The 17,721-nt window shown below is 38.1% G+C and overlaps 1 protein-coding gene across 1 annotated transcript; it reads right to left on the reverse strand.

Annotated features, from left to right (window-relative positions):
• Window positions 1-275: 275 nt before the first annotated feature.
• On the reverse strand, window positions 276-16,719 carry CRISP1 (cysteine rich secretory protein 1). The gene is made up of 7 exons (XM_027523987.1): window positions 16,654-16,719; window positions 11,015-11,143; window positions 7,276-7,366; window positions 5,831-5,979; window positions 1,890-1,981; window positions 1,617-1,705; window positions 276-403 (listed from the first exon to the last, which is right to left on the reverse strand). The coding sequence occupies exons 1-7, from the start codon at window positions 16,717-16,719 to the stop codon at window positions 276-278; spliced, it is 744 nt and encodes a 247-aa protein (XP_027379788.1).
• Between the last annotated feature and the right edge of the window lie 1,002 nt (window positions 16,720-17,721).

The following is a 17,721-nucleotide window of genomic DNA, read 5'->3' on the forward strand; positions in this document are numbered from 1 at the left end:
TCAATCATATTTCACTCCAGTTTTAAGAAAGTTTAAAACAATGTTGCTTCACAATGTATCAGAACAGGAGTGAAGGGCATTCTTGTAAATATACTGATGCCCATATATGATCCATGGGATTGCAGAGAGTCAGACACAACTGAGTGATTACACTTATATATAATTAGTGAAAATTAGTATCTCAGGTGTAATTAAAACCAGTTGAAATGCATCAGAAGCTGCTGGAGCAAAGGAAGGATGATCCAACAGCACATTATAGTTGCAAATAAAAAAGGCTATTTTATCTCAGTTTGACACATACAACTAGCTTTGCAGAGTCTTTGAACTGACAGGTGGTTGCAGCCAAGACGTTGAGTTTGTGTATTACAGTTATTGTATTCATCGTAGTAGATGCAGGGGTTCGCTGAAAGGAAAAAGCAAGGTTACACCATATCGACTCAAAAGCTCATCTCTCATCTACTTATGCATTTGTAGGTGAGTAAAAGGCTTAAGAGATGTATATTCTGTGTTATAGAGTCAATATTATTAAGTAATACTTTTTTTCTTTCTACTCTCATTTTACTTCTATGGCATTTTTCATTCCATTCTAGACATTGATTTTGTCTCTTGGATAAAAACAAAACAAAACTACTCCATTACCCTGTAGCAAAGATAATTAGTAGATATTTTATCTTTCTTCAGCTATATTTATTTTCAGAAATGAGTTACTAAAGTGACAGGAAGAAGAAGAAGGAAAAGAAGGAGAAGAATGACAGAGAAATTGATAAAGGAAAAGAGATTGCATTTTTCCTTGCTTTAAAAGCAAATGGAATGGAGTGGTCAGGTGAAGGAAAATAAACCTTTTAGTCTTCCAAATCTGCAGATAAAGGATATTTTTTGGTGGTGGAGGGGGGAGGTTTATTATTTCTCCATAAACTTTCTGAAAGTTAAGTTACAAACATATCCCCATGGACTAGTAAATTATGCCTGAAGAAAACTTCAAAAAAAGACACTTTTGTTACCTAAGGAAATGAACATGGAATTGGAACCCATTTAGTTAATATTACATTTTAGGTAAGATTTGCTTAAGAAATAAAAAGATGTATGGTAAATAGTATGATCATCAGCTCATGTCTTCCAATGTGTCCATGGAAACTTAAAAGTATAAGGATCACTCAGTAAAAAATTACTACCTGTTCTGATAAGTGGACAGGCAGGTAGAGGGGTTATGGCCAAAGAGCAACCTGAGAACCCTGGTAACCTGAAAGCAAGATGTCTAACTTCAGGGCTGCAATAACAGAGCCAAGAAACTTTTTATATAAAGAGCAGAAAAAAAATTATATTAACATCTTATCCAAGATGCCCTTATTATAGGGTGAGAACTTTAAGTTTTAAGGTGGAAAGTTGAGTTTAGACATGGATGTTCTAATTTCCAATCCAATAGATTTAATCATTGGTCTTCTGGGTCACTTTGGGAGTGGGGGAAGGGAAATCAGATAATGTTAATTATTCCTTTGGGATGACTGAGAAAAAAGTAATATTATAGAAAATTGTAATATTATTAAACATTTGATTTTAATGACCCATGGCTCCTAGATCAATGATCAATATTAAGCACACTGAGATGTAAAACTTACTACATAGTTTATCTTCACAGTTATTTGGACAGTCTCCACATGGACTTCCCTTATTATAGGGTACATTCTTCTTGTCAGGATCATTTCCCCTTAAAAAAGAACAAAGGAAAAAGTGATCTAATAAAATTCCTTTTTGAAAAATGCAAATAAAATTTTCCTCACTCTTGAAAATCAGTTAAAATAATTTAAAACAAATGATTTTTGAGAAACTAGATGATGTAAGGGAAATGTATTTCTAAAAGTTATGTGAAACTAAAGCTGTATAATACATACTCATGACAATAGTGACAAATGTAGAGATAGTGAATTCCTTTATGACACGATGACATGCCACAGCCAATAAGATAAGAAGTGGCCCAAACAACCTGTAAAGATAAGATTATTATATTAATAATTTGGTGTTTTGTTACATGATTACAATATGAATATTGTTATCCATGATTGAAAATAAACAAAATTACTAGAGCTAATCAATGAATATAGTAAAGTTGCAGGATATAAAATCAACACACAGAAATCCCTTGCATTCCTATACACTAATAAGGAGAAAATAGAGAAATTAAGGAAACAATTCCATTCACCATTGCAACGAAAAGAATAAAATACTTAGGAATATATCTACCTAAATAAACTAAAGACCTATATATAGAAAACTATAAAACACTGATGAAAGAAATCAAAGAGGACACTAATAGATGGAGAAATATACTGTGTTCATGGATCAGAAGAATCAATATAGTGAAAATGAGTATACTACCCAAAGCAATCTATAGATTTAAGGCAATCCCTATCAAACTACCAACGGTATTTTTCACAGAGCTAGAACAAATAATTTCACAATTTGTATGGAAATACAAAAAACCTCGAATAGCCAAAGCAATCTTGAGAAAGAAGAATGGAACTGGAGGAATCAACCTGCCTGACTTTAGGCTCTACTACAAAGCCACAGTTATCAAGACAGTATGGTACTGGCACAAAGACAGAAATATAGATCAATGGAACAAAATAGAAAGCCTAGAGATAAACCCACATACCTATGGACACCTTATCTTTGACAAAGGAGGCAAGAATATACAGTGGAGAAAAGACAATCTCTTTAACAAGTGGTGCTGGGAAAACTGGTCAACCAGTTGTAAAAGAATGAAACTAGAACACTTTCTAACACCATATACAAAAATAAACTCAAAATGGATTAAAGATCTAAACATAAGACCAGAAACTATAAAACTCTTAGAGGAGAACATAGGCAAAACACTCTCCGACATACATCACAGCGGGATCCTCTATGACCCACCTCCCAGAATATTGGAAATAAAAGCAAAAATAAATGGGATCTAATTAAACTTAAAAGCTTCTGCACAACAAAGGAAACTATAAGCAAGGTGAAAAGACAGCCTTCAGAATGGGATAAAATAATAGCAAATGAAGCAACTGACAAAGAACTAATCTCAAAAATATACAAGCAACTCCTGCAGCTCAACTCCAGAAAAATAAACGATCCAATCAAAAAATGGGCCAAAGAACTAAATAGACATTTCTCCAAAGAAGACATACAGATGGCTAACAAACACATGAAAAGATGCTCAACATCACTCATTATCAGAGAAATGCAAATCAAAACCACTATGAGGTACCATTTCACACCAGTCAGAATGGCTGTGATCCAAAAGTCTACAAGCAATAAATGCTGGAGAGGGTGTGGAGAAAAGGGAACCCTCTTACACTGTTGGTAGGAATGCAAACTAGTACAGCCACTATGGAGAACAGTGTGGAGATTCCTTAAAAAACTGGAAATAGAACTGCCTTATGATCCAGCAATCCCACTGCTGGGCATGCACACTGAGGAAACCAGAAGGGAAAGAGACACGTGTACCCCAATGTTCATCACAGCACTGTTTATAATAGCCAGGACATGGAAGCAACCTAGATGTCCATCAGCAGATGAATGGATAAGAAAGCTGTGGTACATATACACAATGGAGTATTACTCAGCCATTAAAAAGAATACATTTGAATCAGTTCTAATGAGGTGGATGAAACTGGAGCCTATTATACAGAGTGACGTAAGCCAGAAAGAAAAACACCAATACAGTATACTAATGCATATATATGGAATTTAGAAAGATGGTAATGACAACCCTGTATGTGAGACAGCAAAAGAGACACAGATGTATAGAACAGTCTTTTGGACTCTGTGGGAGAGGGAGGGGGGCATGATTTGGGAGAATGGCATTAAAACATGTATAATATCATATAAGAAACAAATCACCAGTCCAGGTTCGATGCAGGATACAGGAAGCTTGGGGCTGGTGCACTGGGATGACCCAGAGGGATGGTATGGGGTGGGAGGTGGGAGGGGGTTCAGGATGGGGAACACATGTACACCCGTGGTGGATGCATGTGGATGTATGGCAAAACCAATACAATATTGTAAAGTAAAAAAAAAAAGAAAAGAAAAGAAACACACATCCTTTTAGGATGCTTTGAGCATGGCTTGTTAGGAGGTCAAAGAAACAGAAAGATTCCCATGTGTCTAGATATCGTGCATACATATATGCATACTTGGGTGCCATCACTGACCCTGAGTTATGTTCTTCTTCTTCTTATCAAATCTGTATGGAAAATATAGTAACATGATGAAGACTGTTTGGTGATTGCATAAAAATTAGAGCATGGCAGCAACCTTGCTTAATCATCAAAAAAGTGTCATGGTGGAGAACAGTGAGTTGGCCCTTGAGAAAAAAAATAAGTCAGGTTCAAAATCCATCTCTGCCACTTCCTGGTGGGATGGTATTTACCAGCTTGTTTTATGTCTCGAAATCTCATTTTATTCTTTGTAAAATGAAATATAATAATACTAGCTTATACATCATAGGTATATGGTGGGGATTGAATAAAAAAAACTTTCACGTGTTTGGAAGAAGAAATATTAAATTACTGTTTCAGAGTAATAGAGCTCATGTTCTTTTGATGGAAATAGTGGGTCTCGTCTACTTTTACCTAAAAGAAAAGGAAAGTAGGAATTGTTGTCTCACATTGTCATATTTTCAGCTCTCTGGGTAATAATTTTATTTTTATCCTCTGATAGCATAAATTATAAATAAATGGTCTGCTGCTCCTAAGTCACTTCAGTCATGTCCGTCTCTGTGCGACCCCATAGACGGCAGCCCACCAGGCTCCCTCGTCCCTGGGATTCTCCAGGCAAGAACACTGGAGTGGGTTGCCATTTCCTTCTCCAATGCATGAAAGTGAACAGTGAAAGTCTAATGTTATACTATTCTCAGATTCCTGGCACATACTACTTGTGTCCAATGATATCGATCTTAAAATAAGAATGCTATAAGCATGTCCCTGGTCGTGCAGTGGTTAAGACTGCACTTCCACTGCTCGGGGTATGGGTTTGATCTCTTGTTGGGGAATTAAGATCCCACATGCCACGTGGCCAGGTAAATAATAATAATAATATGGAAGAAGAATTCTACTTGCTAGTCTTTATTTAGAAATGTCTGCTTTGCTTTAGAATAAGTGATTAAGTTTATGTTTTTTAAATGTGCTATCTTTGTAAGCTTTTAACATTAATCTTAAGTAGGTTTTATTGTGAGTAGATTTTATTACAGATTTTGTGTCACAGCTGAGTCTTCTGCTTGCGGCATAACATTGTTTTATCATTTGTATTTCTTGCATATTAAATATTTAAATCTATCCATTCTGGATGAGTTTTGTTAATTTACATCTTGTTGGAAAATAAATCACCTGATTTAGATATTCAAAGTCATTTTTGTAGAATTAATTTATTACCTACACTGAAGCCCAGTGGTATTTTAAAAGTATGAATCAGGTTAAATCATTCTTCTGTTTAATGACTTCTACTACATTCAAAATACAAGATAACATTTATAATAGCTAATATGGCTCCAATGATAAGGCCCTTCCCTCTGTGTTCATCTCCTTCAGCTCTTGAAGGTATCATGGTTCAGTCTCCTTCTCCAACCCCTTCTTTAGTTTTTTCTAAACTAAAGAAGTCCTTGAACATACCCAGATCCCAGATAATGGTTTCCAAGTATTATTTCCCACTAAAAGTTAAGAAGTATCTTTGAAGACAGTAAATTTGCAAAAAATGGGTAGAATGATTTCCCATGGTTCTTATTTGCCTATTTTCCACACATCCTTAGAGTCACTTAATCAACAGGTATATTGGCCAGCACACAGTTTACCTGAGTGTAATGGTCAGTTGTCACGTCATCATCTGTCAATGTCCATTCCCCATACTGGAAATATTTAGACTCACTGTACCAGATCCTGATCACATTTGACCATGAGATAGGATAAGATGTCAGATGCATATTTTCTCCACAAAAAGTATCTAAGAGGAGGAAAAAGGACTAGGTTATACTTTACGAAGCTTGGAAACATTTTACAAGGATACCTTCCTCACTTTTATTTTAGAAATGTTTCACTGGTCATCCAAACAATGTTTGACAAGAGGAGGCCAACCCAGCTATATTTAGCTAACAATTTTCTTTCTCATTAATGAATAAACATGTGGTGCTCAGGTTTGCTGAAAACTGATGGTAGGAAATGATCTGCAAGCTTGGAAATCAGATCAACCAACATTTTAGTTTCTGCCATGTCCAAGCTGATGGAGAAAGACGAAACCAATCAGAACAGTCTATGAGTTGTAACCAAGTCCATGCCTCGAAAGCAACCACACGAAGTATTCATCATGCAAAGACCTTGGAATAAACATTTGCTCATTTGGCCATCCATTCACTTGTGATGTGGGCTCTCAATCAAACGTGATGTTTGGTAGTAAACTGCCTTCCTCTGGGGCAGGGAAGACTCATATTGCCAATTCACAGCTTAACAGCATTGAGTAAAGATGCCCCAAAATCTTTAAATACAAAGTGTTATTAATGTCTGCTCATGTAGGAGACACTAATGGCTTTTCAGGAAACTAGCAGTGATCAACCTAATATATATGCCATGAGATGGGTTTATTTTTGAGCATCTAAACTTGTTCTTATGGGCAGCTCCATAGAGTTGAATATGACTCACTTCTTAAATAAAGATAGCTCGTTCCAAAGGTAAACATAGTCCCATGGTAATATTGTGAGTAGCTGAAATAACTATGGGCTTCCCAGGTGGCGCTAGTGGTAAAGAATCTGCCTGTCAGTGCAGGAGATGTAGGAGCTGCGGGTTACATCCCTGGGTTGGGAAAATCGCCTGGAGGAGGGGATGGAGAGGAACCCACTCCAGTATTCTTGCCTGGAGAATCCCACGGACAGAGGACCTGGTGGGCTATAGTCCATAGGGTCACACAGAGTTGAACACGACTGAAGTGACTTAGCATGCATGCACAAAATAACTACATGGAGTGGGAACCTTCTAGCTATACAGCTTTTCATCTGTTATTATTGTATTCAACTATCCTATGATATTGAGAGCTTTGACTCTTTTCTTTTGGTGATCAGAATCAGGAATTTGAAAATTTGAATATCCAAATTCAAAAATTATCAGTAATGAAACAGTGCTATGAGTCACTATTCATTGCCATTCATGGGGTAAGTGTAGACACATGCTAGATGACTTAACTTACCCTTACCAAGTTACTGAACAATTCCTGAGGACTTTTGAGCAAAAAGGTGAGTTGTATACCTACTCGTAATTCGCCTCTTGAGTGCATTGCTTTGTACCAATTCACAATCCTTTGACAACATTCTGGCATTTTGTGCAGCTTCTTCACTCCAATTCTACAAGTGAAATACAAGCACATGGCCTTAATAACATTTCTATGATAAGATTCTAGTTCATTCTTTCTAAAAATACAAGGTTAGCAATATTTTCAATTGTGTAGGCTAACAATTGAATTCTCTTAAATATTTTGGTTGAAAGAGGAAGACAAATCTTTCAGTCCATTGTTTTAACCCTTGAAGTTACAAGATCAAAACTTGATAATAATATTCAGATGTAGCATCTTTTTCTGAAATATTAGCATTTAAGTAAATGCTTCCATTAAAATAGACAAGTTAGAAATCCATCCCATTATTTATTAATAGTTTTACCTTTGACACATTATTAAATCTCTTTGAATCACAGTTTCTTCATCTGTAAAATATGCCCCCTAATTCATACACAATAGTTTGTTCAAAAATTTTAAGTTTTTAATTTGGATAATTCATGCAATACAACTATGATATAATAAATCTTATGCTACATGCTCAATAAATAAGTATTGCTGTGATTAGAAACAAATATAGTGTCACATAACTCCATCTAAATTATGAATAATAATAGCAAATCATAATTCTATCAGTTCCTTTCTCTCCATGCCCTATGCATTATTTATGGAAAAACTCAATTCCCATATTGTCTTTTAAAATGTTACTCAGTTTTACTGGTGCACTTTATCATATTATTGATCTCTCATACCTTTGCATCTTAACACTTAAATATATTAATTTTATATATTCTATATATTCAATGCTGTGCTGTGCTTAGTCACTCAGTTGCGTTAGACCCCTTGAAACCCCATGGACTGTAGCCTGCCAGTCTACATGGGGATTCCTCAGGCAAGAATACTGGAGTGGGTTGCCATGCCCTCCACCAGGGTATCTTCCCAACCCACAGATTGAACCCAGGTCTCCCTCATTACAAGCAGATTCTTTACTGTCTGAGCCACCAGGGAAGCCCAAGAATATTGGAGTGGGTAGCCTATCCCTTCTCCAGGGGTATTCTTGACCCAGGAGTTGAACTGGGGTCTCCTGCATTGCAGGTAGATTTTTTACCAGCTGAGCTACTAGGGAAGCCCATATATTTAATACTATGTTCTAATATTTCCTCTGTATTTACCTTGAATACACAATAATAATGTCTCTGAAATCAGAGACTATATTTTCTGTTCACTCTATAAATCCTTCACTACCTCCTAGCTACACTTATTTGCTCATCTTGAAACTGAGGATTTAGAACCCTGTTTGTCCTAAGGAAGGTAAAGTGTTAAGAGCTGGTCCCTGGAGCTGGCCATTCATATTTGAATCTGTTTTTATCCAGTACTTAAGACTTTGGATGAGATACCTAATTTCTCTGATGTTCAGGTTTACTATCTGTAAAACAGAGATGATAGTATCATTTGCATCACAAGATGATTGAGAGAATTAAATGAGTAACGCAATAAGGCTTCAGCAATATGTGAACTGTGAACTTCCAGATGTTCAAACTGGTTTTAGAAAAGGCAGAGGAACCAGAGATCAAATTGCCAACAGCCGCTGGATCATCAAAAAAGCAAGAGAGTTCCAGAAAAACATCTATTTCTGCTTTACTGACTATGCCAAAACCTTTGACTGTGTGGATCACAATAAACTGTGGAAAATTCTGAGAGAGATATGAATACCAAGCCACCTGATTTGCCTCTTGAGAAACCTATATGCAGGCCAGGAAGCAACAGTCAGAACAGGACATGGAAGAATAGACTGGTTCCAAACAGGAAAAGGAGTACATCAAGGCTGTATATTGTCATCCTGCTTATTTAACTTATATGCAGAGTACATCATGAGAAACACTGGGCTAGATGAAGCACAAGCTGGAATCAAGATTGCCGGGAGAAATATCAAAAACCTCAGATATGCAGATGATACCACCCTTATGGCAGAAAGTGAAGAAGAACTAAAGAGCTTCTTGATGAAAGTGAAAGAGGAGAGTGAAAAAGTTGGCTTAAAGCTCAGCATTCAGAAAACAAAGATCATGGCATCCAGTCCCATCAGTTCATGGGAAATAGATGGGGAAACAGTGGAAACAGTGGCTGACTTTATTTTTCTGGGCTTCAAAATCACTGCAGATGGTGATTGCAGCCATGAAATTAAAGGACGCTTACTCCTTGGAAGGAAAGTTATGACCTACCTAGATAGCATATTAAAAAGCAGAGACATTACTTTGCCAACAAAGGTCCATCTAGTCAAGGCTATGGTTTATCCAGTGATCATGTATGGATGTGAGAGTTGGACTCTAAAGAAAGCTGAGTGCCAAAGAATTGATGCTTTTGAACTGTGGTGTTGGAGAAGACTCTTGAGAGTTCCTTGGACTGCAAGGAGATCCAACCAGTCCATCCTAAAGGAGATCAGTCCTGGGTGTTCATTGGAAGGACTGATGCTGAAGCTGAAACTCCAATACTTTGGCCACCTGATGCAAAGAGCTGACTCGTTTGAAAAGATCCTGATGCTGGGAAAGATTGAGGGCAGGAGGAGAAGAGGATGACAGAGGATGAGATGATTGGATGGCATTGCCGACTTGATGGACATGGGTTTGGGTGGACTCCGGGAGTTGGTGATGGACAGGGACGCCTGGTTTGCTGCACTTCATGGGGTAGCAAAAAGTTGGACACGACTGAGCAACTGAACTGAACTGAATGCAATAAGATTCTAGAAGAATGTCTTTCAAACTATAGTAAGTATAATATGCTGTCAGTTATAATACTCACAATGCAAAAATGTGTATGCTGGCTGCTGGCTTTTATTATTTTGGGTTCTAAGGTGACCAAGAGATATATTTCAAGATCATTTTTCCATTTACTCTTTTCCTCCTTTTTTTTTTTTTTTAACATTTGCCTTATCTTTTCTTATATATAAGCTAAGTTGCTTTAGTCATGTCTGACTCTTTGTGACCCTTTGGCCTGTAGCCCACCAAGCTTCTCTGTCCATTGTATTTTCCGGGCAAGAATATTGGAGTGGGTTGCCATTTCCTACTCCAGGGCATCTTTTCAACCCAGGGATCGAACTCAGGTCTCTTAAGTCTCCTGAATTGGCAGGAGAATTCTTTACCACTAGTGTTTGAAACAAGGAAATAGATTTGCCAATATTTGCTCATCTAGCTGCACCACCAGGTTAGACCATGGGCATCTTGATTCTCAGAGCATCTTAGCCTCTGGGCTACTGCCCAAAGAATACAGCTATGAAATGCCTCTCCAAATGCATTGTTAAAGCATCTGTAGCATCTGCCATACTGATGATACTGACCAGCAGCACCAGCATTATCTGGGAGCTTGGAATGGTATCCATCTCAGACCTCCTGAATCAGACCTCAGAGTGTGGGGCCCAGGGTCCTGTGCTTCATTAAATTCTTCAGCTGACTCAAGCATACTAGAGTTTGAGAAACACTGTCCTAGGGTCCATTGAGAATGAAATTACACTTCCTGCGATGGATGTGACTCTGTCACTTACTAACTCTGTGAGTTTGGGAAAGCTACTTACCTCCTCTGAGCCTCTGTTTCTTCTGCTGCTGCATTATAGGTTTATTTGTGAAGACCAGACTTTTAGTATATGGAAACCAAATAGCACTTAATAAAATCTCAGTAAACACCATTACTATCATTGGCATCATCATGGTTGCTGTTTAATTAATCTTACCATTTTCAGCATGTTGCTGGCTGGTGGAGATACTCCTCTCCTGAGGATGTTATGTGCAGTAACAATTTCTTCTTGGACAGCCTCCAGTTCTGTAAGGAGTGTATCATATGGAACTTTGGCTGGTTTTGTCTGTGACCAGAAAATTACAATTAGTCTTGCTTCTTTTAAGTGGAATTTGTAACACATAGTATATTACTTGTAGACTTCGTGAGATAAATTTATAGTTTATGTTGAATAAATAATGTTCTACAGCACTTTTCACTCTAAGACATCTCAGTAAGCTAGTTTCCGTTGCTCCAGTATTAGTTTTGAGGACTTTTGAATACCAATCTGACATTACACGAGTCTACAGAACAGTGCACTATGATAGGATTGTTTTTCAGATTTCTAATTGGTATTTTGGACCATATTGAGGTACTTTTATTGGGCAATACGAACCATAGTGGAAAATGTTTTGATACTATTATACCTTTTACTGCCTGACTTCCCTTCCTTGGTGCATTCTCCACCCCACCTCCTGCAAGTGTTCTCTTTGCATCCCAAATAAACCACTCACACTTGAATATTGTTTAAAGATATGTGTCTGGGAGAATCTAAATAGTCATCACTGAGTACAAAACCTTCAGCCCAGATTGTACATCTTTGTCTGAGTCATATGAGAAAACATTGATATTTGTATCAGCATATGTACACACAATATAGAATTCAAGTCAACTACAAACTAAAATGTTTCATTTGTTTACCTTTTATCCTGTAGCTTACTAAGAAGAACAATTAATGGCTTTAATATTTTAGGTTAGCATTAATTTGTGTAAAGAACATCTTCTTTTATGTGTGTGTGTGATTCACATGTATTTATACTATTTTTTTTTAAGTGAAAAACTTATGTGGCATAATTTGAGTGGTATCTATGTATTTCTCAACTACCACAGGACTATCAACATTTTCTGAATGGATAGGATTCAGCCATACTTTGCTCAAATATAGTAGTTCTTGTCTTATATTTTGTTTAAAAATTTAAGGATATTGGGAGAAGACAAAACTATAAAATCATTACACTTCTCTAGAAACTGTCCCCTGTGGATGTCATTTCTTCAAAAACACACTCATAAGGTACTATTTTCCTGTCATACTGCAAGTATCCTGGGCTAGATTAGAGGGATCAAACTGCCAATATCCGGTGGATGATAGAATAAGCAAGAGAATTCCAGAAAAGCATTTACTTCTGCTTCATTGACTACCCTAAAGCCTTTGACTATGTGGATTACAACAAACTGTGGAAAATTCTTAAAGATATGGGAATACCAGACCACCTTACCTGCCTTCTGAGAAACCTGTATGCAGGTCCAGAAACAATATTAGAACCGGACATGGAACAACAAACTGGTTCCAGATTGGGAAAGGAGGACGTCAAGGCTGTATATTGTCACCCTGCTTATTTAACTTTTTTGCAAAGTACATCATGCGAAATGTCAGGCTGGATAAAGCACAAGCTGGAATCAAGATTGCTGGGGAAAATATCAGTAACCTCAGATATATAGATGACACCACCCTTATGGCAGAAAGCGAAGAGGAACTAAAGAGTCTCGTGATGAAGGTGAAAGAGGAGAGTGAAAAAGCTGGCTTAAAACTCAACATTAAAAAAACTAAGATCATGGGATTTGATCCCATCACTTCATGGCAAACAGATTAAGAAACAATAGAAACAGTGACAGGCTTTATTTCTTGGGCTCCAAAATCACTGCAGATGATGACTGCATCTATGAAATTAAAAGACATTTGCTCCTTGAAAGAAAAATCATGACCAAGCTAGACAGCATATTAAAAAGCAGAGAAATTACTTTGCCAACAAAGGTCCGTCTAGTCAAAGCTATGGTTTTTCCAATAGTCATGTATGGATGTGAGAGTTGGACTGTAAAGAAAGCTGAGGGCTGAAAAATTGATGTTTTTGAACTGTGGTGTTGCTGAAAACTCTAGAGAGTCTGTTGGACAGCAAGGAGATCAAACTAGTCAGTCCTAAAGGAACTCAGTCTTAAATACTCATTGTGAGAGAATAACAGGCAGGAAGATTCAGTTCAGTTCAGTTCAGTTGCTCAGTCGTGTCCGACTCTTTACAACCCCATGGACTGCAGCCCGCCAGGCTTTCCTGTCCATCACCAACTACTGGAGCTTACTCAAACTCATGTCCATTGAGTTGGTGATGCCATCCAAACATCTCATCCTCTGTCGTCTCCTTCTCCTCTCGCCTTAATCTTTCCCACTCCTCACACCTTCAAATTTTCCCAGCAACAGGGTCTTTTCTAGTGAGTCAGTTCTTCGCATCAGGTGGCCAACATATTGGAGTTTCAGCTTCAGTATCAATCCTTCCAATGAATACTCAGGATTGATCTCCTTTAGGATGGACTGGTTGGATCTCTTTGCTGTCCAAGGGATTCTCAAGAGTCTTCTTCAACAGCACAGTTCAAAAGCATCAATTCTTTGGCCCTCAGCTTTCTTTATAGTCCAACTCTCACATCCATACATGACTATTGGAAAAACCATAGCTTTGACTAGATGGACCTTTGTTGGCAAAGTAATTTCTCTGCTTTTTAATATGCTGTCTAGGTTGGTCATAGCTTTTCTTCCAAGGAGCAAACATCTTTTAATTTCATGGCTGCAGTCACCATCTGTAGTTATTTTGAAGATCCCCCAAATAAAGTCTGTCACTGTTTCCATTGCTTCCCAGTCTATTTGCCATGAAGTGATGGGACCGGAAGCCACAGTACTGATTTCATTTAGGATAGACTGGTTGGATCTCCAAGGCTAGGGGTCTCCAAGTTGAGGACATAGGCTTCAAGTGTCAGATGTTTTTTATCTCTCTTGAACTGGCAGGAGGAAACAAACTACAAGTGTCAGATTTTTTCCCTTCTCTATACAAAATTAACGGAGAGGGCGATGGCACCCCACTCCAGTACTCTTGCCTGGAAAACCCCATGGACGGAGGATCCTGATGGGCTGCAGTCCATGGGGTCGCGAAGAGTTGCTTTCCCTTTTCCTTCATGCATTGGAGAAGGAAATGGCAACCCACTCCAGTGTTCTTGCCTGGAGAATCCCAGGGATGGGGGAGCCTAGTGGGCTGCCGTCTCAGGGGTCGCACAGAGTCAGACATGACTGAAGCAACTTAGCAGCAGCATACAAAATTTACAGGAGGTTTCTCTTAAAATTCTCTGATCCCATGATGACACCTGGTTCCACCTAAACTTAACTTTTCTCAAACCTTGAGCTAACCAATGCATTTTTCTTATGGAAATGTTTTTCTTAAGCTATGTTAATGAACTACATATTTACCCTAGACTCTGTCTTCAAGTTGGTTCCACCTAAGACTCAGAACTGACTTGACAAACCAGTATGTTTTACTCATACAATTGTTCTCCTAATCTATGTTAATGAAACCATATATTTGCTTGGAAACTTGCCTTTCTTCAAGAATCATGTCAATCATCTTATGGCCCTAGGGTGACTCACCTTGTGCCAATATTATCTCAAAATTCATGTTGTGGGTGAGGAGCCTGGTGCCACTCTGAGTTTTGAGACATTTCCTTTCTCTAATTAGCAGCCTGCTAGTACCTATATAACATCCTGCTAAAGACTAGCAAGGGAGCACTCTTTCTGCCCCCTTCTGATGTCTATGTCAGAAGCTTTCTCTTTCTCTTTTTTACTTTAATAAAACTTGATTACACAAAAGCTCTGAGTGATCGAGCCTTGTCACTGGCCCTGGATTGAATTCTTCTCCTCCGGAGGCCAAGAATCCCTGTGTCTTTCACGGCTCAGCAACAACCTTTCAATTGGAAGAACTGAAGCTGAAGCTGAAGCTCCAATATTTTGGGCACCTGATGAGAAGAACTGACTCATTCAAAAAGACCCTGATGCTGGGAAAGATTGAAGGCAGAAGGAGAAGGGGATGACAGAGGATGAGCTGGTCAGATGGCATCATTGACTTGATGGGCATGAGTTTGAGCAAGCTCTTGGAGTTGGTGATGGACACAGAAGCTGGGTGGGCTGCAGTACAAAGAGTTGGACACGACTGAATGACTGGACTGAACTGAACTGGGAACCCACAAGAATTTCCTTAAGTTCCATATGATAATTCTCCCTGCTCCTCTTAAAATATGCTGCTTCAGTGAAATTCATGTCATTTAGCTCTAGCTATCTCACCTCTGAACATTTACTTTCCTATAGTGATTTTCCTGTGAATTCCTCTCATTGATAGAAATTGGGTCTCCTGAAACAATTCATCTTGTCTACCCCAAATTCTGCAGTCAACAGGAGTGACATCAGCATTCACATGGATGACTCAACCATCTCATATCCTGGGCTCTTGAACTTTAGTCTCTTAAACTTCTCTTCTGAGGCTTTTTAGTTTTCTACCATAAAGGTTGCAGCCTATATCTGATGATCACTTCAAAATGAAATACTTTTAACTTACCAGAGGATTTTTGGGTATCAGGCAAGAGCTCCATCTGACTTCTCATGGGGAAAGAAGTGTGAGTGATAAGATCCACATCAGCACCCCAGTAATCTCATGTATGTGGATTTTCTTTCATTTATTGAATTAAGTGGCTTTCACTTTTTTCCACTTTTGACTTTATCTAGCATGTGAAATTATAAAAACCACTCATGTTCTACACCAAAGCTATTAACCAGTTCATCATAAAAAATATTTTCAGTACATTGCAATGTAATATTTTCCTTATATCACTGAGACTTTTTACAGGTACATATTATTGAATGACTTGTAAACTACTCAGAATTTATTTCCTCTTATATACCATTAAATGTTTCGTTTCTGTTCTGTGAATGTTGAAACTCTTGTTTTTAAGTGAGATTCAAGCATCATATATTGACTCCATTGCTAACAGCTCCTCACATTTCTCTCCTTGCTGTTGGCATATTTCTTTTTTTATTTTTGGTTGTGATGCAAGGCTTGTGGGATCTTAATTTCCAGACAGGGACAGAACCAAAGCCCCCTGCAGTGGAAATGTGGACTCCAAACCACTGGACTTTGATGAAAGTCCTGGCACTTTTCATTTTATATTTAATTTGGATGTGTTAAATTCTTGTTATAGTCATAAATCAGAAAGCTCAGTTGGGATATTGATGAAATACTTCCCTTTTCTGGATAAAAACTAAAAAACAATATTTTCCCCACTTTGTCATGGAAAATGTATGGATCAGTTGTAAAGAAGTAATTCCCACTCTACATTTTTAGCTTTTTAAATTATTCAGAGAAGTTTAATGACATAGGCATGGGCTTGTGAAGTAAAACTGCTTAGATTTACCTTCAGGCTCTGCCATTTCCAAGTTATCTGACCTTGGACACATGACTTAACCTCTTATGTTTAGTTTCTTTCTCTGTAATACGAGATTAAGAATAGTACTTGCCTAATAGAGCTATGGTGAGAACTAGGTGAATACCGGGCATGTGCTTCTGTGTGCTCAGCTGCTTTAGTCATGTCTGACTCTTTGCCACCCTGTGGACTTTAGCTGCCAACTGGGCATAGCATCCTCACAATAGTGCCTGCAACAAAATAAGTTCTAGCACAGAGTTAGCTCTTATCCTCCTCTCAAAAGTAATCATAAAATATACAATCCTCACATACTTTTATAATCAAAACAGGCAGGCAGCCAGCAGCAATGGCCAGAAACAAGAAGCATTTCATTGTCATCCCTGTAAGAAAAGTAACATAATTTTAGACTGTTGCCGACTTGTGGGGATAATGTTTTGTCATAAGTCTTTTTGTGAAACACTTCTACATGCATCTGCATTTTTTATTTTTTTGCAAAAAGAGACCTGCAGGATCCGAACAAGGTTTTAATATGCTAGTCATTGGTACCAAGAGAGGAAGAGAGAACTATGATTGGGAGAATAACAGAAGTTAATGTTAATCCCTGGAGTCTCTGAATATGTTACATTGTGTGACAAAAGAGAATTAAGGTAGCGGATAAAGTTCAAATTGCTTATCAGTTGACTTTAGAGTTAGGATAGTGTCCTGGCTTATTCATGTGAATTCAATGTAATCAGGAGAATGCTAATTCACTTCAATTGTGCCCAACTCTGTGACCCTATGGACTATAGGCAGCAGGCTCCTCTCTCCATAGGATTCTCCAGGCAACAATATTGGAGTGAGTTGCCATGCTCTCCTCCAGGGATCTTCCCCACTCAGAGATTGAACCCATGTCTCTTATGTCCTCCTGCATTAGCAGGTGGGTTCTTTACCACTGGTGCCACCTGGGAAGCATATGTGAGAGAGAGAGGCAGTATCAGTGATGGATGATGAGGAAGGCTCAGTTAGCCACGACTGACTTTGAAGACAGAGGGAAGGACTATGAGCCAAAGAATATGGACAACCTGTTCAAAGTAGGCAAAGACAAGGAAATGAATTCTCCCCTGAATTCTTCTTGTTGAATCTTGATTTTAGCTCAATGAGATCCATTTGGACTCCTGAGCTCCAGAGTATACAAATAGTAAATGTGTACTGTTTTAAGATTCTGAGCTTACAGGAATTTGTTACAGTAGCAACAGGAAACTAATATAAATACAGCAAGATTAGGTTTGAATTTTCTATTGCCTATTGCATACTTTGGCCACCTGATGCGCAGAGCTGACTCATTGGAGAAGACCCTGATGCTGGGAAAGATTGAGGGCAGGAGGAGAAGGGGACGACAAA

The sequence above is a fragment of the Bos indicus x Bos taurus genome, chromosome 23 (assembly GCF_003369695.1).
Source record: "Bos indicus x Bos taurus breed Angus x Brahman F1 hybrid chromosome 23, Bos_hybrid_MaternalHap_v2.0, whole genome shotgun sequence".
NCBI lineage: Eukaryota > Metazoa > Chordata > Mammalia > Artiodactyla > Bovidae > Bos > Bos indicus x Bos taurus.

Coding starts and splice junctions, on each gene's coding strand:
- CRISP1 (XM_027523987.1), bottom strand. CDS start 16,719: ATGACAATGAAATGCTTCTTGTTTCTGGCCATTGCTGCTGGCTGCCTG. Junction 11,144..16,653: donor TGCCTGTTTTGATTATAAAA/GTATGTGAGGAT, acceptor TTCTGGTCACAG/ACAAAACCAGCCAAAGTTCC. Junction 5,980..7,275: donor ACTCAAGAGGCGAATTACGA/GTAGGTATACAA, acceptor TCCTCCTCTTAG/ATACTTTTTGTGGAGAAAAT.